Source organism: Erpetoichthys calabaricus, chromosome 15, assembly GCF_900747795.2.
Source record: "Erpetoichthys calabaricus chromosome 15, fErpCal1.3, whole genome shotgun sequence".
Lineage (NCBI taxonomy): Eukaryota > Metazoa > Chordata > Cladistia > Polypteriformes > Polypteridae > Erpetoichthys > Erpetoichthys calabaricus.
Window position 1 is genome coordinate 56,537,377 of NC_041408.2, and position 25,651 is coordinate 56,563,027.

The 25,651-nt window shown below is 37.7% G+C and overlaps 1 protein-coding gene across 1 annotated transcript in view; it reads left to right on the forward strand.

The window, feature by feature from the left end:
• The window catches only part of slx4ip (SLX4 interacting protein), a 200,314-nt gene that overhangs the window by 84,875 nt on the left and 89,788 nt on the right, over positions 1 to 25,651 (forward strand). The window contains exon 4 of the mRNA XM_028821106.2: positions 3,451 to 3,577. Within this exon, the coding sequence (XP_028676939.2) occupies positions 3,451 to 3,577 (127 nt within the window). The remainder of the gene's footprint in view (positions 1 to 3,450; positions 3,578 to 25,651) is intronic.

Consider the following 25,651-nt stretch of genomic DNA (forward strand, 5'->3'; position numbering starts at 1 on the left):
GGGCCCCTGCCACCAAGGAGTTTTTTGACCCACCTCGGTGACCTCAGTCCCAGAGATGGGGGAGCCCACCTCCGAGTCCCCCAGGCTCTGCTTCCTCTGTATATATTCTTAAAATGTAGTGAATTAGTCTTGAATATTCTATACATAGCATTTACTTTATCTCTGAAGAACATGGAAAGCATTTTGGGATGGAGTTTCTACATGTCTGCCACATACAGTATAATGACTTCTGCTTGTTTGTGAATGTGTGTGCTAAAATTAAACAAATGTCACTGTACAGCATATTGCTCCAAATTACAAGGAGAAATTGAGCAAAATGTTCTTGCAACAAAAGAAAAGCACTATGTTGGCTGGATAGTCATTTTAATCTATGGAAAAACAGAACCAGTAGAGCTAAGCATTCTGTGCAGCTTGGAAAAACAGCAGCATGCAAATCACTTACGTTGTTACTGACTGATAAGTTGCCAAGAAGCACGCAGAATTAACTTTTGAAAACGTATAAGGTTTCTGCAAAACAAGCAGCTGTCTTCCTTGATCAGCAAAATGATTGTTCTTTTCAAGTTAGTGCTCAAATATTGCATTCATTAATTGCATGTTTATTTTTTAGTCAGGCTTATAGTGTTTAACTAGATTGACAAGAATTACTAGTTGTCTTCAAAAAGAGCATATCATTGATTTTAAAGGGTACATTTCAAATAAATTAGTTCACTTAATTGTGAAGTACAGTATATAGCGGCCTTCATCGTAGCTTGGTTTAAAATGCTTGTGTGGATTGTCTGACACGAACAAGAACAGGTCAGTATAATCATCAGTAGCCCAGAAATGTTAAAGCATACATCTAATCTGCAATAACAAATGTCACATGTTTAATATGCTAAAGGTGTGAGAGCAGCATAGATGAGGAAAACTGTAGTACATTATAAACAAGGCTAAAATAAACCTTTTATGAATGGATCTGAGCAAATTTAACATGTCAATGAAATTATTTTTTTCTTCATAACATATTTCTTTTTTAAGTTTGTTTTTCATGAGATTGCACTGCAACATGTTGAGTTGTGGCATTTTAAAGTGCTGGTAACATGGCCAGCAGCCACATTTCATGTTTCGTTTTCGATCGTTAAAATAAGCGTATCAATAGTAAAAGACTTCTAAAGAGAGAGAGAAAAAAAGAGTGAAAGAGACTTTCAGTTCTAGCCTTGTTCAAATTCTTCCTGAGAGAAGTTCTTTACTTTCATACAAATTACTTTAGTTTACACTGTCTTTTCTGGTGAGCCCTGACTGGTTGTTACAAACTGGAAGGCAATAGTGGGAGTCAAACCCATGACTTTTAGGTTTATGCTTCTAATCGGTGCCTGTGCCTTCATTCCCTTTCATATAAATATGCTTCAATGGAGGCCATCTGATGTCATTAATGTAGTGCCCTGAACCAAAAAACTCTTATTATAGCTGAGTACAGTAAAGTGGTTTCCTATTGACATTCTACTAGTGACTATCCAAATTCACCTTAAATTGTTTAAGGTGTGGTCATCTTGTTGTTCATTCATTCAGGCTTTCACTTTCACAACCTGCATTTTCCAATATAGGATCATAGGGATTCAGAGCCTATTTAGATAGAAGGGTGCAAGACACAATGCAACACTAAAAGGGGTACAAGTCCATCACAGTCCACAGTCAGGTATACTCATCTTTACTACTAGTGGACCTGCTTTTAGTTTGTGATTTGCCCAAACTGTCTGTGCTTCAGATGTTAATGAAAACCGATGTCAATACAGAGAGTGCATGCAAACGCCACACAGACAGTTACCAGGTCAAGTTTCAGATTCTTTTTAATTAAGAAGTGAGGCAGCAATGCTTGTATTGCATTATCTTACCACCCTGTACTTGTTGTGGAGAAGTCTAAATAGGCCTTATCTTACACCTTCACATTCCAAGTTGAACAGATTATTTTCTATTGCCACTTTTTGAAAAGTCCTTGATTATTAATTTAAGTATAGCACATGCAATTTGTCCTGGAGGGCACAGTTGCAGCATTGCGGTCTCACAAGAAGGAGATCAGGGGTTGCATACTGGGTGCTCCCTGCTTGGAGTTTCCATGTTCTCCCCATGTTCACATGGGTTTCCACCAGGCCCTGCGGTTTTCTCACACAGTACAAAGCCATGCAGGTTAGGTTGTTTGGTGATTCTGAATTGGCTGTAGTGTGTGTGTATATGTGCGTGTTCAACCTGTTATGGTTGGTACTCTGTCTTGAGGTTGTTATGCATTTTTCTCAATGCTTGCTGGATAACAGGGTTTGGAAGATCGATAAACTGGATGAAAGGATGAACTTTTTCTAATTTCTGAGTTGTGTCATATTCTGATATTGACCAAAAAGTTGTAAAATGTCTGATAGCAGTGGCTTCCAATTAGGTGTCACCCACAGTTAATGAAGCAATTCACATCCAGGCATTTTTAGTACATATATGCTTTAAAATTGCTTGCCAAGCATTTTTACTTATAATTCTGGCTACTATCGCCCTAAGACCAGGACTCAGCAACATTAAAATCTGCCACATTTGACCAGTACTGCAGTGATATTAAAGACAGTTCAATATGCATATTTTTCTAAAGGAAAAGTAAGAAATGTGTGGGGGTCAGAACTTTACAAGCAAAAGACTCTATAGTAAGAAGTACATGAACCTAAGACATCTTGATTTCTGTATATTAACAGATGTAAGACTAAACACGCAAGCAATACGTGATGATAATAATTGCAATTCAGTTTCAATGAAAACACTTATTTGAAGACTTCACAAAGCAGGGCACCATAGTGGAGGTATTGTGTTTTCACCACTCATTACACCAGGTATACACACATATCTGCAGTAAGTATAATGGTGCAGCAAACAGTAGTCTGAGGAACATTGCAGACATGTAACATGGTCAGATTAATTACTTTCATCTTGTTTTCCACATGTGTGGTCCTGTGTACCATTAGAATCCTGCAGGCCTAAGTGCTTGGCCTCAGCAATGAAGGAAGTCGGTGTGGTTATGCTAACTGTCTTAGAAGACAAAGTCAGACACATCCCTATGTAAGATATTAATTGATTTAGTGCTTATTGCCAAAAGAAAGTCCAGGTTTGCTGCTGATGTTTAAATGCCTCAGGAAATGAAAAAGAAAACCTGTAGTCTCATAAGGTAGTTTGCAACAGTATCCCATAAGCATTTTCTTACAGGGAGTCAAAGAAAAACTTATGGTTGGTCGTTAAAACTCAGATCAGCTTCATTTCAAAAAATGCAGTGTTTTAGCCTGTAGGACATGTTTTCAGTATGCTTCTATTCTTTCACTCTTCTCATTACATTTAATTATATAGAAGTGAACATTATGTAGCCTATCATACTGTTGTTAACTGCAATACTAAAGTTCATGTTCATAAGGGCAAAGTAATTTTTTTTTTTTTATCTGTGTTCAGGAAATTGGTAGGATGCTTAAGGATCCAATAAATCTAAGAGTTCAGGAACATCTTGAAAACCGTCATAAATCAAGCCACGCAAAGCCAAGTAAAGAATTAACTCAGCTGAATCCATTGTTCATAAAAGGTAAGGAAACCAATGTAAAGTATGTGTATATATACTCACTCACAGGCGGAGAGTGTCTACTCCATTCTTGCTAGTGTATAATTTTATACGTATTTACAAATCTGCCTATAGTACAAAACAAATTAAGTTTCACCTTATTTCCATGTGATTCTCTTTGGGTTGTCTGGTTTCATCCAACATTATGAGAATCCAATTAGTTCAGTTAGAAATTCTAAGTTAGCCCAGTATGGATGGGTGAGAGGGTGTGAACTAGTGACTTTCCCTCCATAGTTGGATCAAGGCTTTATTTCAGAGCCTCTCAATGTGAGAAGCCTGTTTCAGCAGGCGATGAGGATAGGAGGTGTCTTGAAACTCCGAATACAGTTCTATCCGGTAAATTATACAATGGTTTAAAAATAAAGAAAAATGCATAATTAAATATTATGTTGATTAAAGTACATATTCAAGAGATGTAGGTGCTGTTCAATCAAATATTACATTGTCCAAGACTTTCACTGAGATATTATTGTTGTTGCTAGACATGGTGGTTCTAGCAGCTCAGAAGCCCCTGAAAACCTCCAGTAAGTGATGGTTTAATGAGCTTCAAATCCTTGTAACTTATAGATATCTGAATATAATGGCTAGTGTCATTCAAACTAACAGAAAGGTCACAAATCTATGTGTAAATATGTAATGTTGACCGACACACTCATTCATTCATCAAGAAAAACACTATTACCTTTTTAAGTCAAAGTCAAAGTGAACTTTATTGTCATCTCAACTATATACAAGTATACAGATAGAGAAAATTGCGAAGCTCAGGGTCTACAGTGTAACAACATGACATGCAAATGATAATTTAAAAATAGAATTAAAATTAAAACACAAACAAGACATTGCACAAAGACAAGACAAAGACAAAGAAGTAGCAGCAATATTGATGTGTAAGATATGTAATATAATAAATTAAATAATAAATAATAGATATAGATAATGCAGAAATTATCAGTGTATGATAATAGTTGTTTAAGACGTGTAAACAATGACAGGTCAGAATGTTTCATAGCAGAAGGATAACAAGAGTGTCAAAATACTTAAAGGTCAGTACGAGATTTTCAGTTCTTCTCTACATGCACACTCGTCTTTGCAGGACAGTGGCTCACATGTATAAAAGTTCTGTTTTTAGAGGTGGTTGAGGCCATGTGGAAGGTCCCTGGGGGCAGCCTGGTGTTAAGGAGTCTAACAGCTTGGGGGTAAAAACTCTCCTGCAGCCTGGCAGATCTGGCTTTGATGCTGCAGTATCTTCTCTTGGATGGCAGAAGTGTGAAAAGTCCATGTGAGGGGTGTAAGGGGTCCTGCACAATGCTGCAGGCCTTGCGTACACTGCGTTTATAAAATATGTCCTGTAGTGAAGGGAGAAGCACCCCAATAATGTTCTCTGCTGTCTTCACTATCCTTTGCAGGCGCTTGCGGTCGGATATGTTGCAGTTACCATACCAGACAGTGATACAGCTGGTCAGAACACTCTCAATGGTGCCTCTGTAGAACATGGTGAGGATGGAAGGGGGAAGACTTGCTCTCTTCAGTTGCCTCAGGAAGTGTAGTCTCTGCTGGGCTTTCTTGTTTAGTGATGAGGTGTTATGTGTCCACGTAAGTTCCTCAGTTTTGTGCATACCAAGGAACTTGGTACTCCTAACAGTCTCCACATCTAAACCGTTGATGCTGAGTGGGATGTGGGCAGGACGTGATTTTCTGAAGTCCACGATTATCTCTTTTGTCTTGTCGACATTGAGAGATAAATTGTTTTCTTCACACCATTCAAACAGCTGTTTCACCTCATCTCTGTATGCTGTTTCATCATCCCTGCTTATCAGTCCCAGCACCGTTGTATCATCCACAAACTTGATGATGTGGTTGGTGTTGTGCGTGGCTGTGCAGTCGTGAGTCAGCAGGGTGAACAGCAGTGGACTAAGCACGCAGCCCTCCAGTGCTCAGTGTGATGATGCTGGAAGTGTTGCAGCCCATCCGAACTGACTGGGGCCTCTCTGTTAAGAAGTCCAGGATCCAATTGCAGAGGGTGGTGTTCAGGCCCAACCTGCTCAGTTTTACAACCAGCTTTTGAGGGATGATTGTGTTGAAGGTAGAGCTAAAGTCTATGAATAGCATCCTGACATAGGTGTCTTTTTTTATCCAGATGTGTCAGGGAGAGGTGAAGGGCAGAGCATATGGCATCCTCAGTTGACCTATTTGAGCGGTATGCAAACTGAAGAGAGTCAAGGGAGGCAGGGAGATTAGTCTTTATGTTTGACATGACTAACCTTTCGAAGCACTTCATTATGACTGGCGTGAGTGCAACTGGTCGGTAGTCATTCAGGCATGTCACTGATGACTTCTTCGGCACTGGTATGATCTTGGTCGACTTGAAGCATGCTGGGACTGACGACTGGCTCAGAGATGTGTTGAAGATGTCTGTGAGGACACCAGCCAGTTGACTGGCACATTCTTTGAGCACACGACCAGGTATGTTGTCAGGTCCTACAGCCTTGCGTGGATTGACTCTGGATAGAGTCCTCTTCACGTCATTTATGGAGAGACAGAGTGCCTGGTCAGTGAAGGGAGGTGTTGCTTTTCTCACAGGCTCTTTGTTCTGCACCTCAAACCGTGCGAAGAAGTTGTTCAGCTCATCTGGAAGGGAGGCATCATCATTGCTGCTGTGTGGGTTGGGCTTGTAGCTTGTAATTGTCTGAACGCCCTGCCACATACGACGTGTGTCTCTGGTGCTGCTGAGTTGTGTGTTGATTCTCTGTGCGTATGCCCACTTAGCTCTCCTTATATCGCGAGACAGGTTGGCTCTGGTCATCCGGAGGACAGCCATGTCTCCAGATCTGAAGGCTACATTTCTGGTCTTGAGCAGCTTGTGCACTTCTCTTGTCATCCAGGGCTTTTGGTTGGCTCTTGTGGTAACATCCTTGGTAACAGTAACATCCTCTATGCATTTGGAGATATAGCCAGTCAGAGTCTGTGTACTCCTCCAGATTGATGGAGTCACCATTCATAGCAGCCTCTCTGAAAATGTCCCAGTCTGTCATTTCGAAGCAGTCTTGGAGAGCTGAAACCACACCATCCTGCCACACTCTGATGCTCTTGTGGGCTGGTTTAGTGCGCTTCAGCAGGGACTTGTGTGCAGGGACCATAAAAATGCTGATATGATCTGAACAACCGAGGTGGGTGTGGGGTAGGGCTTTGTAGGCGTCAGGAGCGCTCCTGTAAACATTGTCCAGACAGCTTCCCCCTCTAGTAGCAAAGTTCACATTCTTGTAGAATTTTGGGAGAAATGACTTCAAGTTGGCATGATTGAAGTCTCCAGCAATAATGAAAAATGCCTCAGAGTGCGTCGTTTGCAGTTTGCTGATGATCTCGTAGAGTTCCGCTAGCGCCTGATTAGCATTTGCGCTAGGCAGGAGGTAGACAGCATCCACCAGCACGCAACTGTATTCCCTCGGCAGGTAGAAAGGCCGACACCTTAATGATAAAACCTCTATCAGCGGGGAGCAGTGTCGCGCAAATGAGGCAGCGTTCGTACACCACTCTGTTCACATAAACACATAGTCCCCTTCCGTGGGTCTTACCGGACAAAGAGGCATCTCTGTCCGCTTGGAAGATGGTCAGTCCATCTAGCTGGATGGCCGAGTCTGCAATGTTTTCCTGGAGCCATATCTCAGTGAAAGTAAAGATGCAACAGTCTCTCATTTCCCACTGCTTGGCCCGCTGCAGCTTTATATAATCCAGCTTGTTGTCCAGTGATCAAACATTCGCAAGCAGAATAGACGGTATCGCAGGTCTGGTTGGGTTCTTTTTCAGCCTTGTGCTAACACCTCCGCGTTTGCCTTGTTTCTGCTTCCAATCGCTGCGCTTGCGTTTTCGCCAGCTCAGCTTCTTAGGCTGCCGAAGTAAGGAAAGGTTGCGGAGCGCCTCTGTCACCTCACTGGATATTTTGGTGCAGTTTCTTCGGAAATCGAGCAGGATTTGCCACTCATAAATGTATGTCTGCGTACTACTATCACTTAAATCTACTTTTTTACTTATACTAGTTGACAAAGACGAACAAAGATTAATACTAAACACCGCGGACATGGGCGCCACCATCTTCAATAGTTAAAATGTTTAGATTTGGCAGGACAATACATCTAGGCCAATAGGTATCCGTTAAGAAAGGACATTTCAATATCTCAATTTTTAGGGGTAAACCCATCCCATACCACAATAGAAAAACTAAATACCCCAAAATTTCAAAAATGGCTTGAAGAATTTAATTGAACTTTGGTGATGGGATAGAAAAAACAACACTAACCAACAAATTTTTAAAAATTTGTAGTTAAATGTTTTTATTTTTAATATTAATTCATATTTTGCTAACTTGTGTGCTTTTTGTTGCACTGAGAGCATGCTTCATGCAAATGAAGAACTCGGCACAAGTGACTGACAGGCCACATAAATAGCACCACTACATAACAGGGTGGGCAGATGACTGAAGACAGGCTGGTGTATGATCGTATTGTGAAATGGAAAAATAAAATTTGGTGAAAACCAATGAAGATACAAAGCTCAATGGTTAGTAAGTGCAGTTTTTTGCTTTCATTTTAGTTATCTGTTCCACTCTGTCGAAGTCCAGCCCCTGGTTGTGTTGCTGAAAACCACCCCACACCCCACCTCTTTGATTGCAGTTTGGCAAAATCCAAGAGAGAAACCTCAGTCTTAAGGAGTGGCTTGTGAATTTCTAATAGAAAAATTCTTCTCACTTTTCACATTAATACATCAGTATAACACATAGGATATTGGCACTTATGTATATCCACTTCAAACAATCCTTTGCATGTACATTAACATTTGCAGTTGTTAAATGGGAACTAAATACAACTGATGAAAACATGAAAAGAAATACTGTATTTGAGTGAATGGCATAAACAAGTGAAAATTGTAAAGATCTAATAATATATACTCAAATTTCATATTATCCCTACTGATTGCCCATTTCAATTCAAATGAATATACAATACCTTTCTGTAATATTATGTTTTGAAATGGACAGCAACAAATCTAATTCACTAGGAAGAGCAGAACAAAAGCAGGAATTGATTTAATGCAGGAATGTTTTACTCATGAACAATCATATATAGCATGTTCAAGAGTAAGCAGCTCCAGTGACTAATAATGTTATTAAACTTACTTATTATTTGATTGATGCCCTTATCGAAGGTGGCCTACAACTTTTGAGATACAATTGTTTACACTTCTTTTATTTTTCCAGTTGGAGCACAGGCAGTTGAAGTGACTTGGTCATGTCACTCAGTGTCAGTAGCAGGATTTGAACTCACAACCTCAGGGTTTGAAGTCCTAAGTCTCATGCCTTATTTACTACAAAACACTGTCTGCCAATAATATTAGCTCTCGGGAAATAAAAAAATAATCTATAAATACTGTATACAGAAAATCACTTGGTTATACAGCATTTCTGATGTACCTGATTAACTGACAGCAATATAATTGATGCGCATTGTCTCATGAAATTTCTCGCACAAAATTGTCTAAACAGCTAGTACTTAAAGAACAGCGGTGTGCAGAAGGGCATCCCTGAATACTCAGCACACAGAACCTGCGGTAATGCGCTACAGTAAGAAATAACCGTACCATCTTCTCCTATATTGTCTGATGAGAACAGGAAGACGAGACTACAGTTGGAATGTGGTTTTCTTTAAGCATCCTCTGATGTATATTTTGCATAGATGTTTTAAAGACAGTGCAGTACTTTAATTTTTTACATTAATTACTGTATTTTTTATTTTTAATAGAGAGCATATCTTTTTCAGTAGTGTAATTAATGTACGCTAACATGATATTAACCTAATTAGAAAGGGAAGGTGCAGTATTTTCATTGCCAACATCATGTATTGCTGAAATTTCGAGGGAAACTGAACAAGTTGTTTCATGTGTACAGGGAGGTTGCCTGGCTACTGTTTTATGCATGTTTTTCTCACAATTATTCAGCAGACACTGTTTACATTTGTCAAGTATTGTTATGTAAACAGGAAAATCATCATATGCATAGATGATCATTTTTACCAGCACATCTTAAATTAACTGATGTCTCTAAACTGAACTGTTGTAACAGAGTATGAACGTTTCGTACCATTCCATGTCTGGATCTTGCTTTAATCCTGATATTGATAGGATAGACCCTTGTCTCCTGTGGCAGTGTCACAAAGGATACAATTTTGGGGGATGGGCGGACATATAGATAGATGTAAAAAATATATATATTGAGATATATATATATAGATATATATATATATATATATATATATAAGCCAAATAATTTTTGGAATTCTTCATAAAAATAAAGAAAAGAGCTACTTAAAATGATTAAATGAGACTTTTTCATGCCTTACTGCATGAAATGAGAATAATTCAATTTTGTTAAAGCACATATTTAAAATGAATGTTATTTAAAAAAAACATTCACATTACAATTATTTACTTTTTTACACTTTTAAAAATGATTAAATTATGCCTGCAAAGAAATTATAGTTATGTTTGTACAAGTCACTCTCAATCAACTATTACCAGACAATAAAAAAACAAAAAAATAATAAATATAACTATTAGTGAGGGCCAAAGCAATAACAAATAAAATGAGGCAAGTGGTTAACTTTCACAAAGCAGGTAACATATACAAAAAATACATTAAAAGTGAAGAATTATTATTAAAAGATAAATATCAGAATAGAATCCAAGCAATTAAAAACCAATAAAGCAGAAATTAGCAGGATTCAAGTACATATCATCCTAACTCACCGTGAGGAAGATGGTGGGAGAAAATCTAATTCTCATAGTTGAAGAAATGTAGTGTTTGCATGGAATTGCTAAGTCTGCAGATCAACAATTAAATAATCTATCCATGCCAGAAGTTTTTTTTTCCCTTCAAAGAGTTACAAAATTAAAACCTATGTACCGGTAATAAAAAACAACTTTGGAAATCCTATGAAGTGACAGGAGTTTTCCAGTCATCATTAAAACATTGATTGGAACTGGATGCTGTAGTTAGGTGTGGCCTACACATGATTGGTACCAGCATAGCAAAACATATGATACAAAAAAAGGATAAAGAAAAAAACTCTGATAGAAAACACAGTTTATTTATATGTTTATCCATTTATCTGTTATCCAGGATGTAAGGGTAGCTGTAGCCTGTCCTAGTCATCATCAGGTGCAAATCAGGAGCTATCGTCCTATGTTAACGGGTAATTCTAAATGTAATTTAAGTAGTTTTTGTATTTTTCAGTGGTACACATGTCATACTCTCCCATTATGTGCATTTAACTAGAATTGTGCCACTTATTTTGACTGCATCACCATAACTGGTAATCTTTCAACTTAATTTTACTTTATAGAAATGTTTCTAGTTTCCTTATTATTTGTATGTAAATGCAAGCTTACCAATATTTAATGTATGTTTGTAATAAAAAAAAAAAAAAATTTCTTTAAGTTTGTGCTTTTTATTGTGTGTGTCATCAGATACCATTAGAAAAGGCAGCTTGTTAATTCACAGGTGTTACATTAGGGAGTGACTGTGCAGACATGTATATATGCAGTAATGTCTTGTTCTTGTATTAATGCAATCATATTGAGTGACTTAGCTGTCGGTCATCGTGTCTGAGTCCTGTACTTACATGTAGTGCACTCACACCTGCGTTCCGTGGCTTATTGTTTTCATGCATGTGGAAAGGAAGGTCCTAAGAAGCTGCATTGTTAACCAGAATGGCGCCCACTTTAAATTAAGTAAAGAGTTCTGGTTTCTTGTTACCAGTTTTCCTCCCGGCCGCCTGCTTGTTTGGAAGTCGGATTATGTTACCAATCAGCTGCTCTGCGAATACAGTTGGAGGAGTCTGAGAGTTTTTTGACATCTGCACTGCTTACCTGCAATTAAATGTTACAAACACAGTGACAAGTTAAGAATGTTATTAAGTGTATTGAGTTACAATTGAAGCAGCATTTCCCACCCGTAAATTGTATATACTGTAACATATTACGGAACTCTTTGATGTTGCCAAAGGCTACAGCACTTGTCATGCATTTCATATCAAGGTGTATCACTGTCAGTCATTTCCCTTATCGTTCACAAATCAGCACTCGAGTAATGCTCATATTACTTAGACATTTATGAGTAGCCTTAAGATATATCTCAGTATTGGGTTTCTTGTAGTGTCAAAGGAATTTCATATGACAGGCGAATTTGTGGCCCAAAAAATAAGTTATTTACTCTTTGTGTTCCACTATATAGCAATTTTCAAATCCTTGTGTTTGTTCTGGTTAAGTGGGTACTAGAGCCTCTATAATTTAGACCAAGTCAAAAGTACAAATTTGAAATAGCATTGATTTTTCCCCTTTTTCTAAATAAATAGATAGATATAAGTTTATTTGTCCCCAGGAGGAAATTTTGGCTTTTTATATAAATAAATATGCAAATTGATTGATAAATAAATAAATAAATATACACACACACTTTAATCTGACCACATCTATTAATTATTAATCACTATTAAAGCAAGAAAATTAAAAAGAAAGAAAACTGACTTGTCTGTCACAGTCCCAGTGAGGAATTATGCGGACGTATTACTGTTGGTATAAAAGAGCCCCAGTGGCATTTCTTCACACCTTTCTGTTGAATGAAAGTTCTCAATGTTAGTTTGTCAAAGAGAGGATGTGCAGCATTTTTCATAAAAGCATTCAGTTTTGTTTAATGTTCTCCTTCACTATGATCTCCAGGGCGTACAGAGTGCATCCTATAACCGAACTACCCCTTTTAATTAGCTTGTTGATTTTGTGGGCCTTTCTTGAAGTGATGTTACCAGCCCAGCACACCACAGCATAGAAAATTGCACTGTCCATCACAGAGTTATAGAAGATATGAAAGATGTCACTTCTCACATTAAAGGACCACAGTCTCCAATGGAAAAAGAGCCTGCTCTGTCCAGTCTTATATAGTTCCTATGTGTTCTGAGACCAGTCCAACCTGTCATTAATATTGACCCCAAAGTACTTGTAGGAATGGACCACCTCTGCATCCACTCCTTGAATGGTGAATATTCCTACCAAAATAGGCTATGGCTCCTCATGCTACTATATTCGAGAAACAGTGGTCAGAAAAACTAACATAAATTTTATTTGTTATTAACACTCTATACAGGCTGGTAACAGTAATGTAATTGCATGGACAATTTCATAATGTACAGTATAACATTTGCAAATGTAATGCACACAAACAAAAAAAACACTCCTTGTAATTGGCGTGTAGCTATTTCAGATAAAAAGATGAAAATTAAATAGGTCTTTTTTCTGGTCTTTGCAGGCACTGGGGTGAGTTTGAATTGCATGGCTCTTTGTCCATACAGATCTCTGCTTCGACATCAAGAACTGGATTTTGAATCTGGTCTATTGTAGAATGTGTCGGCTGAGCCAAGCTATCTTCGATATGCTGTAAAATTAATCATTCCAAACAATGTTCTAAATGTTTCATAGCTACAAGGACTGGTGCATGACCCATCCAAGAAGGGCGGCCTTTTGAAAGTTCAAAGTCATTACAGGGCTTACACCAGTGTGATTTTATCAACATTCAACTAACAGTATGTCTGGACTGTTATGGGAAACCCACACAAACTGAGAGAACATGCCTTCTCTGAAAAGGGAGCATTCTAACATAGAATTAAACTCTTGGGAGTCCAGCTGCAGTGATAATGATTTATTTTGCATAATTCAATCAATCTTTCATTGATGTTAAGGATTATCTTACAAAGTGTCACTGTACTTTTACCTGCTTCGAATGTGCAAAAAGAGCAATTTTTAAAATTTCAAGGCTGATGAGATGGCGTGACTACATTTGACAAGTCAGACATTTAACAGTAAAGATGTTCAGAACAAATGACAGTTTTGGGTGAAGAGTAAACCAAAATTCATTAAAGTTTTCCAGTGTTTACAACGAAAAATGTAGCATTTAGAAAAGGACCGACCCATGAAAAATTGTAGACCAAAATGTAGTCTGTGGTGAGAAATTCTTTTCTGAAAACAATTGATCCCTAAAGGGACTGTCACTCATGGACACCTTCAGCATATCCGCGTCACTTTCTCACACTTCTACTGCACCTGCTGGCAGGCTGCTCTTGATGTACAAGTATTTGAAATGATGTGAAATTCAGGATGGGAAAACTGCGTAAACATTGAGACTTGTTGTTTTGACTTGGCAGTTTTAAGGCTTTATTTTTGTGCTTCTCATGAGACTAAATGACATTTTTGTCGGTTTCAGAATAACTCTACTTGTTATCTTTTTGATGAAAATGGTAATTTAACTATAATTTTTAAGCAACTGACAAGAACTGAAAGAGACTGAAATATCGTAAAATGGAAATGATTTTGCTTGTTTTCGTCCCATTCCTGATTCATGCCTATTAGTTGATAAATTTCTTCCAAGGCTGTAACTGTACTGCTGGGGTCCCTCTGCACCGAAAAAAGATGGATAGATTTCAGATGCACAAGTTGGCTTTAGTGCCAGGTTTTCAGCTTCCACCTTTTCCAAGCTGGTGTCCTGAGGGCCTGACAGTGAAAGTAGACAAGTAGTCCATGACTGTGTTTTAGCTACATTTTTGTTGGTTACTGTCCTTAGAAATATTGAACCATCTCTGGCTTTACTTAACTGAAATCAAGCCACCTTTTCCAGAAAATAAATGTACTGACCATAGAGTAGTCTGCAAACTTCAGGTAATGTGTAGTAAGGCTATTACATTTGAGACATTTACATCCTTGCTAATACTGGCTTGAGAGACACTGCAAATAAATAGTAACTAAACATAGGAAGGCTGAGTATGAGGTAGCACAAAATGTAAAACGTGGTTAAATTGCCTACTTGGCTTGTTTTCCACTTTTGCTGCTTCTTATTATCACGAGGACCTGATATCAGTGAGTAAAACTCAAAATGTAAAAGATAGAAAAGACAAATGTGGGCAGAAATGGGATGTTGTGATGTAAGTGCACGGTTTTATTTGTTATTGTTAGGAATTAATGTTCTTCACCTTCACTGATACTCCATAGTGGTGTTTGAAATTACTATGCAGCTATGCCCTCAAAACACAATACTTTACTATTTGACCAGCGAGAATCAATCTCATCATCTGTATGCCAAAAACAATAAACAAGGAAGTCATAGGCCACCACTAGAGGCAGCTGTAGCACATTTTGAGTATGTTTATTTTGGAGACAGAATTGGCTATTGAAAGAGTATTTCCTGCTCATTGGCGCAATTATTGTTTGCAAGTGTAAGTATGTTAAGTTTTTAATACTTTATACAAAATCTGTCTCATTTTGAGACTGCTGTTTTTCATTTTAAATGGTACACTTCTGTTTGTAATCATTATGTACTCTTTAAAGATGATTCTGTTTGCAATTTGTCTGTTCCAATCATAGTCACCCCATTTACATTACCAACATGTTGATTTTACCAATATGCATTTATATATTCAGTGTTTACAAAATACTTCTCTTGCATGTTTAGAACAGGGAAAAATGGTTCTAGGAGAAATGTAAGTAAGTATGACAACAACTTGTGCCGGGCATGTACTCTTTTGACCACCTCTAATCCGGTGTCCTCATTTAATTTCCATCCACTTTGTTGGCTGAGGGTAGTCTGAGTGGTCAGGCAGGACTTCATTATAATCATTGACAGTCTGAACTTCTTCTCATGGAATTCTCAGATGGGATTAGGCTATTTGATAAAGCAAATTCTTTTAACTTTCCTGGGTCTGCCCTGGTCTGCCTCCCAGTGTGGCGGTGTCTTCTACAGTTCCCACTGGAGACACCTGAAAGCCAAGCTCTTGATCTAGATGAGCAGTAGTTTTGCTCCGTCGTCTGTCTGGATTGTTAAATTATTTACTCAGCCAACCTGTACAGAAACCACTTTTTGATCAATTGTAAGCATGATCTTGTTCGTTTAGTAAATACTTTAAGCTTGCGACTATTCAGGAAAATGGCAGTACAAATAGAGCTTGTTTCAACTTTAATATGCATTATGTAGACTTATTACTTGGTTTAAAAGCAAATGTACAAACATGCTATATAAATAAGTGGACCAGATGGCACCCAGGACTGGCCTTGGAAAACAATATTCCTATAGCACTTAATGTAAGATGCTGCATGATGCATGCCTATAAATTTGCTTTGGTCAAATATCCCTGCAAATGCAAACAGTTGATCCTTTGTTACATGGTGTTGGGTGGAAGCAGTATTTCTCTCTCTGGATTTCAGTTTTGACACTTAGGTAGAGAACCAGTTCCAGTATCCAGTCAAACATAAACCCCATCAGAAAGAGGGAGAGAATGAGAAGTTTGATTTCCTCAGAACACATTCCCTTGTTCTCCTTTCTAGAAGATGTGATCATGTCTCAAAGATTCTGTTCCAGTTTTCCATTCGGTATTGAAGAGGCACATTATACAGGGGGCGTCACGGTGGTGCAGTGGTTGCGCTGCTGCCTCACAGTAAGGAGGCCAGGGTTCGCTTCCCGGGTCCTCCGTGAATGGAGTTTGCATGTTCTCCCCGTGTCTGCGTGCTCCGGTTTCCCCCCACAGTCCAAAGACATGCAGGTCAGGTGCATTGGCGATCTTAAATTGTCCCTACTGTGTGCTTGGTGTGTGTGTGTGTGTGTATGTACCCTGTGGTGGGCTGGTACCCTGTCCAGGAATTTGTTCCTGACTTGCGCCCTATGTTGGCCTGGATTGGCTCCAGCAGACCCCCGTGACCCTGTGTTAGGATATAGCGGGTTGGATGATGACTGACATTATACAGGGCACTCACAAACATTTCCACACTTTATGCAGTACTGACCATATTTCTTCCACCTCTGATTTTGGAGTTAAAGTACAGAGCCTCTTCAAGACCATGGCAACCTCAACAAACATCAGTGGGTTCAATCTTTCCTTTGAGGTGCATTCATGATAGGCTTTTGGGGTGCTTAAAGAGCTCTCACGCTTTATATTAAGAAAACAAATGTTAACGTGTATGCAAAATCAAAACAGATAATAAAATCATAAGTGATAGTACAGAAAGATTAAGAAGTTTATTTAAGCACAATCTGATAGTTCTGTTGCATATGTATGTAAACACATTAAATGTAACAATGTGCATTTAAGTTTTTTGTTTTCAATATATTTTCAAAAATCCTGTTTTTGCCTTATTCTGGGGTATTCAGTATTGGGTATTGAGGGGAAAAAGTAATGTAAACAATTTTAGCATAAGGCTGCAACATAGCAAATTATGATAACAGTGAAGGTGTCTGATTACTTTCTGAATGCAATATATACAGTATATACTGTAATAATACATACAGTAGTAGTTATAAAATATTGTATAATACATATGATACCTTCCACAACATACTTTTCAAAAATATAAATAACTAGCAAAATACCCGCGCTTCGCAGCGGTGAAGTACTGCTTTAAAATTTTAAGTAATAAACTGAGGGAAAATGTACCAATAATTATTTGTTAAGGATCTCTTTTGTATCGCCCCTCCGGTTGTAATATAACCAAGTTGTGCGCTGATTTTACTCTTGAGCATGCAACGTATAGTTGGCCATGTGAAAAGCAATCTTGCCTCAAATCAATGACAACCTTTTGTAGGGTCTGTCCCTGAGACTTATTAATTGTCATTGCGAAGCAGAGCCTTACTGGAAATTGGAGGCGTTTGAATTGAAATGCGAGATCAGAGGGTATAACAGGGATGCGAGGAATAAAGACTCTCTCCCCTGAGCCACCGCCAGTAAAAATAGTTGCCTCAATTAGGTTCTTTAGCAGGCATGTGACCTGAAGTCTCGTGCCGTTACAAAGTTTCGGTGGCTGTAAGTTTCTCAGTAACATTACTGATGCTCCAACCTTCAAAATTAGATTATGCTCAGGAGTGCCTGGAAGATTCAGAGTGTGGACCGAGCTGCAGGCTATGGACGTATATATGTACGTAAGTAGGATTCAGTTATCGTTGGGAACCCGCGTACCAAATTTCTTGAAGATGGGCCCATTAAGTAACAAAGACTGTTGGAAAGTTCAATATGGCGGCCGACAGTGGTGTCATACCACCAAAATAAGTACGTACATCGGTTTCGGTTAGCGCAGGGAAGCCGCCTACCAAATTTCGTGAAGATGGAGCCATAAATAAGAAAGTTTAACATGGCGGACGTTGTCGACCATTATGACCGTTACGTGTAGAATTTCGAAGTGAAACCTGCTTAACTTTTGTAAGTAAGCTATAAGGAATGAGCCTGCCAAATTTCAGCCTTCTACCTACACGGGAAGTTGGAGAGTTAGTGATGAGTGAGTCAGTGAGGGCTTTGCCTTTTATTAGTATAGATGTATATGTGTATGTATACTGTATATGTATATGTATATATATATACTAGCAAAATACCCGCGCTTTGCAGCGGAGAAGTAGTGTGTTAAAGAGGTTATGAAAAAGAAAAGGAAACATTTTAAAAATAACGTAACATGATTGTCAATGTAATTGTGTTGTCATTGTTATGAGTGTTGCTGTACACACACACACACACACACATAAACATATATATACATATATACATATCTACATATACACATATCTACATATATATATATATATACATATACATATACACATCCACATATATATATATATATATATATATATATATATCAACATATATATATATACACACACACATATACATTTATACATATACACATACATACATATATATACATATATATTTACATATCTACATATCTACACATATCTACATATATATATATATATATACACACATCTACATATATATACACATATATATATATATATATATATCTAGACATACATACAAAAATACATTGACACATATATGTATATATATATATATATATATATATATATATATATATATATATATGTAATTGTGTTGTCACTGTTATGAGTGTTGCTGTCATATATATACATATGTACATATACACATATATATATATACATATATACACATACATATACACACATATACATATACACATACATACATACACATATATATATATATACACACACACATACATACATACATACATACACACACACATATATATATTTATATATCTACACATCTACACATATATACACATATCTACATATATCTACACATACATATATACATACATACATTGACACATATATATATATCAAATCAATGTCAACCTTTTGTAGGGTCTGTCCCTGAGACTTATTAATTGTCATTGTGAAGCAGAGCCTTAGTGGAAATTGGAGGCGTTTGAATTGAAATGGGAGATCAGAGGCTGTAACGGGGATGCGAGGAATAAAAACTGTCTCCCCTGAGCCACCGCCAGTAAAAATAGTTGCCTGAATGAGGTTCTTTTGCAGACACGTGACCTGAAGTCTCGTGCCGTCGCAAAATTTCAGTGGCTGTACGCAAATCCACAATTGGTTTCATATTGTTTTCGCACGTTACCAATTGTGTAATGTGTTTTTTGAACAGGTTTGCTTCATCGAAGTGATCACTCCTGCTGCGTTCAGTCACTTCACGTGAGCCGCTCTCTTGTGTGATGTTGCGAGGTCCACAGGTTTATTTAATGTTAGCTAAGACCCGGCAGTTAAAAGTTTCTCGCTACAGCAATTTTAACTCTGTCACAAAGTGATCCAAACTGTCGTTTATACCTCGTGTCTTCTCATTAAACTTGTATCTCGCGAATATGGCATTGCAAATGGCAGCGGGTCAGTTCACGTGCTTACATGGGAGGCGTGATGACGCGATATATTTTGATATATATTAAAATGCCTGCGCTTCGCAGCGGCGAAGTACTGCTTTAAAAATTTTTTTAAGAAGAAAAGTAAACCTTTTTAAACTGAGGGAAAATGAATCAATAATTATTTCTTAAGGATCTCTTTGTATACCATGTTGTCAGTTCGCCCTTCCGGTTGTAATATGACCAAGCTGTGTGCTGAGCTTACTCTTGAGCATGAAATCTAACGTGGTTTGTGCCCTTCAGAATGAAAACAGTTTGCATTCACCTTCTTAATAAAAGGCAAGCTTTTAAGCCTGAGAAATGACCCCGTAAATGCACACGTTTAATTGCACATGTGTTAATATGTATGCTTACACAGTATTAAAAGATACTCAACAACGTCATTTACCTTTGTTCCCGCGTTTGATAAAAGGCGAGCTTTTAAGCCTGAGAAATCACCCCGTAAATGCACACGTTTAATTGCATGTGTTAATATGTATGCTTACACAGTATTAAAAGACACTCAAAAATTAACGTCATTTACCTTCGTTCCCGCTTTTGACTCGTGCTGTAAATCTCTTCCTTGTTTTTAGTTCACGTGATTACGTAGGAGGCGTGATGACGCAATACGTGACTCCGCCTCCTCCATTAGAGTATATGGACAAAAAACAGGTTCCAGTTATGACCATTACGCGTAGAATTTCGAAATGAAACCTGCCTAACTTTTGTAAGTAAGCTGTAAGGAATGAGCCTGCCACATTTCAGCCTTCTACCTACACGGGAAGTTGGAGAATTAGTGATGAGTGAGTCAGTCAAACAGGTTCCAGTTATGACCATTACGCGTAGAATTTCGAAATGAAACCTGCCTAACTTTTGCAAGTAAGCTGTAAGGAATGAGCCTGCCAAATTTCAGCCTTCTACCTACACGGGAAGTTGGAGAATTAGTGATGAGTGAGTCAGTGAGGGCTTTGCCTTTTATTAGTATAGATAATGGATAGATGTGTGCTATAGTATGAGTACCACTTGTTTGACGTTGTGTCGAACGAGTGGTTGCTCATGGAGTCCCGAATGAGGTACATTACCTACTTTGTGAGTCAGCATCAGTTATGACACTATGGCCATGTGGCGCAATTCTCTGAGGGTGATCCGGCTCGCTGGATCATCATTGTTTATGACCCAAGTGGCTGGACCAGGCCAAGGGAGATGCCCACGTAACACATGGCTGAGGCAGTTAGATGGTCATTTCCGGGGGTTGGGACTGGTCTGCCTGGGGGGGTGGGGGGGGGGTGTTCTGCCAACCAAGATTCCAAGCTGTTTCATCATGTGATGGGTGCGGCAACGTGCTGTACCATTACATGCTCCCCAACCTGTATGCTATCGCACATTCCTTAAGTATTGACTTTGATATTACTGCCAGGCAACGTTCAGGTGTGGTGCATGAGTTCTCGTGAAACATCTTGGTTATTAAACCTTGCCTAACTAAGGAGTTCAAGCAGAGAGCTCTTCTTGGCAAATTAACTGTGTATATGTGCATGTCTGTGAAAAACAAACTCATTTATAACATCATTAACAGGAAAGAGTTCTACATCTAACAATTAGAATAGAGCAGGAAAAGTAAAATGGAATTTCATACACATATAGGATGAACGGGAAGGTAAATCAGTGCTTTGACAAAAGAGCAGAGAAAGTTTTTGGCATCTAAGTCATTTCAACATTCAGATTTCATGTTAGGAAAGAGTATCATGTTTTATACAAAACAGATGAAATGTCAACAAGACATTCCTCCACCCTTTCTCCACTTTGAAGTTATGTCTGCTGGAAGGATTGCAACTTACAAGGATAACTCAAAATGTGTTAATTAGCCCTTTTCACAAAGTTCAGAAATGATGCATTGAAAGGGAAATATACTTCCTGTTAGTTTGCCAGGGTATATTCAACTTCTCTATATCCACTTGCGATAATTGATTTTTGCAATGTAAGATATAGCATTGAAAAGCACTACATAACAAAAGCACCAAAACTGGACAATGATGGTTAAAAGTTCAGGAGAGGATTTCTTTAGTGATTACTAAGGTAAGTCTTCAGTTCAGTTTCAAGTAACTTGTTATTTTATATTAAATGTTAGCTTGCACCATTTCAGAATATTTTAATATAGAATAAACAAGGTAACTTAGCTATAATCTTGTAACATAACTATATTTGATCTATGTGTACCTAGTAAACATCAGATTGTTTTCAAAAGTGCTTTTTATGTTTGTTGTATGCAAATTAATAAGTTCCTGACAAGAAACACCTCGGCATACACAATTTAAACTTTAAACTCTATGCCTCGTATAGTTAGTCAGAAAAAATACTTTAACATCATTGTAGTTACATTAAGTTGTATATACTTACCATTAGAAGGTACAAGATTATAGCTATGTGTACCTAGTAAACATCAGATTGTTTTCAAAAGTGCTTTTTATGTTTGTTGTATGCAAATTAATAAGTTCCTGACAAGAAACACCTCGGCATACACAATTTAAACTTTAAACTCTATGCCTCATATAGTTAGTCAGAAAAAATACTTTAACATCATTGTAGTTACATTAAGTTGTATATACTTACCATTAGAAGGTGTGGCTGCATCATCACGTTCCATCAAGAAGGCACTTGCTGTGTTGTTTTGTCACCATGTTTTTTCTCACATTTTAACTCTGCACCGAGCAATAGCCCTTTCAAAAGCTGATTCCTGCGTCAGTACACTATAGTTGTTCAAGTTAAAAAGGCACAGCATCAGTCTTAAGGCAGCATGTAAACTTTGTACTTGTCATATTTAATGTGCTGACTAAAAATGTAATTGTAATTGTACAAATGTATGTATTCTGTTTATCTCTTTTGATTATTTGGGTCTCTTTTCTAGTTTTAAACAGTGGCAAAGCTTATTAAGCTTGGGTAAGGATGTTTATGTTTAGAATATGAACACAAAGAGATGCTACATAAGCTCTTTTTTTTTGTGATTCTGCCATTGTTTACATTAACTGGAAGAGAGTTTACCCAATGATGACTTCTGCCGAAAGAAAAAATGCAGAAGTGTGAAAAGCGCTGATTTGATTTTTAAATAATTTTGATTGGCCTAACTGATGAATTCATGCTTAAAATAATCCCTTCATATTCTAGTGGGACCAATATGTCTACTCCAGTTACAAAATTCTCTAAAGAGTAGTAGCATTCAGGTACACAGTTTTTGTGGGCAGAAGTTTTAAGAGGTGTAGAAACTAACTGAAACCTGTCAGCCTGGAGTTGTGTTGTACTGTGAAGCAAACATTAACAGACTGATGTACTTTAAGTGGGGAAAAAAAAATCACAGTTGCTGATTAAGAACAATCCTGGTTCCCAGTAATAAAGAACACTGAGCAAGTCTACACTCTGATTCTTGTCTACTGGAGAATCAGTGTTGACAAAGCGGCGCATCAACTGCATATTAGTCATGGCTGTGTCTGTAAAATCATCTACCAGGTGAAGCATGTGTAGATTTCCACCTGGCAGAAGCTGCTTTTAAAGAATGTTTATGGAGAAAATTATGCTTTTGTGAAAATCTGTTGCTGCTTTTTTATTTTAACAAATACATTGCAGATATTGTTTGACTGTCGTACAGAAAACTTACACATCTAATAATCTGTATATAGTACCTTTCTTACAAATGCCATTTCATATTTGTTTTTTTATAGCACCTTTTTTATCTATCTATCTATCTATCTATCTATCTATCTATCTATCTATCTATCTATCTATCTATCTATCTATCTATCTATCTATCTATTATATAGTGCCTCTGTCTGTCTGTCTGTCTATCATTTGCAAAGAAAATGGGATGTGATATGTGGAATTTCCTAGAACTCTCCACTCCATAGTAGCAGTCAGACATTTCTAAAGACATTGAGATCATCATCGTTTCTATATATGAGGTATTCTATATACATGTATGGGTTCTCTGTATGGATCAATTATAGCAAGCATCTTCCCAAAAAGCTGACCACACTGCCATTTTTTTCATTTTGTTTCATTTACACCAAGTCATTATAAATGCATTCCCAGCTCTGTACTGCACAAATTAAACCTGGCTCACTTTATTGTCTTTCTGTTGACTTTCTATAGATCTTATTACTAACCTGCTGGACATACAGCCACATAGGTATTACCTAGAACCAAAGAAAAACATTCTGATATTCTTCAGAATATGGTAGTTTTGAAATATCAGTTTCACAAGTTAAAATATTATATTTAACTTTTCTTTAAATAACATATATAAATTTTAAGCTGCTGCATTATTCTACTGAGAAATAATTTTGTTATTAACAGTAAGGCTTGCTGTATTCAGTCTGTCTATTTTGATTTTACATAAATTAAAATTTAAAACAGCAGATGGAAGGTTTTGCTTCCCTTTCTGGTTTTTGATGTATGCAGGATTCATCATATTACCTTTATATTAATTTTTAAGTGCCATTTTTAAACATACCATATGTTGTACTACTTGCACCACATTCTGCTTGTGTTCCATCACATGCTTTCCTTTTACCATCAGGCAGCAAGGTAGACGTGTACTGTGGTGGCATTTCTATAGTCGAAGTGTGCAGGTGCCAGAGTCTGCTGGGAAGAGAACACCTGCCAGGCTTCTCCAGATAACTCCGCTGCTCAAAGGCATTTTCCCAGGCTCACAAATGAATGGTCACTAATAGCCGTGGGAGAGGGCTTTGCAGTGCTGCACACTGTACCACAGACTCCTCTTGGCAGACTTGAGGAGGCTTAAGTCCGTTTGGCCATGTCTGCAACGGAAAACAAGTGTTGCTGGATAGCTTTACAGTGTGTTACTTACAGGATTTATTTCAGGGAAGAATAGCCTGGATGCACGCTTTGGAAAATGAGAACTGTATCTCGAGGCACTTGTTACCTAATTAGTGTCACTTCTTTAGAACCGCAACCTTTTCTGATTGAAACACCTTGCCACCCCATTATTCAGCATTATTTCTACTTGAAATGTTCTTAAATTACAGCCAATTTCAACGGAGTCTTCCTGTAAAAATTACAATCGATAGTCAGGTCATAGATGGCAAGTCATTTTATATAAATAAACCTGAACCTTTTTTTTTTTTTTTTTTTGAAGCTTCAAATACAATAAAGGTGCTCTCTAAGGAGAGTAGCCGATAGCACTACAGGAGTTTGAAGTTCCAAACCCTGCAGTGTTATAATGGAGCTACTCCACATGCCATTCCTTTCTCTTTCCACGCCGCGAGGACCCCTCCTGAGGAAGTCAGCTCTAATCCCTTTTCCCGTCTAGAATTGGCTGCAGGCGTTAGGCTGCTGCTGCTTGAGTTGATGTTGAGAAGCTGCTGGCTTGCAGCTGACCTCACAGCTGGATGCTCAATGTTGATTTCACAATATTGGCTTTACTCACCGGTTGTGGAACTGATCATGCAAGCTGATAACTTAGGTTCAAGTGTTGTGTCTTTAAGACATGAAAGTTGGAAATGTGTATATTATTGCTGTGAATTTTAAGATTTTTAAGTCTGCAGAGTTATTCAGACAGCTCTATTGTTCTTGTGTGCTTTCATTCTAATTTTTTTGTAAGTTTTTGTTTAATTAATCTCTGTTTTTCAAGTATGTGTTGTTGTTTTCACTTGGATGTCTTCATCTGTCTGTCCATTTCACAACATCCAATCCAAATTTAAATATCTCCATCTGCAGCTTTCATCTCCCCATGCTTTCTGGATGCCTCAGCCCTGACTTAAGCTTTGGTACCCAGTATAAGAGTAGATAGCTTTTCAGCTATGTGATATTCTATTTCTTTTTATACAAGTTGTTTGCTTATTTTATATAGGTGTTCACAAAATCTATAATATAGTCCTTGTGCCAGGCTGTTTTTTTAGTACTGCCACATCTTTGTATCATTTCTTTCTCCATCAAAAATCACAGCATGTTAAAATCTCATTGTGCTGCAAATCATCTTTATTTTAAAGGCAGAAAACAATACACAGTAGTTTACGTTTCTCTCCAAACTGTGTTGCCTGCAACCTTTTAAGATTGTGAAATTATATTATCCCATAATATAACAATTTTCTGGAGTGAACAGTTGCCTCTTCACAGGTCAACTGCATTTATTCACATGCGACAAGCATCCAAAAAGTCAATGTAAATGTAATGTTTTTTTTAACCCCTAAATGGAAAATCAAATGATCTTGTGTATTATAGTTGAATAATGTGCAG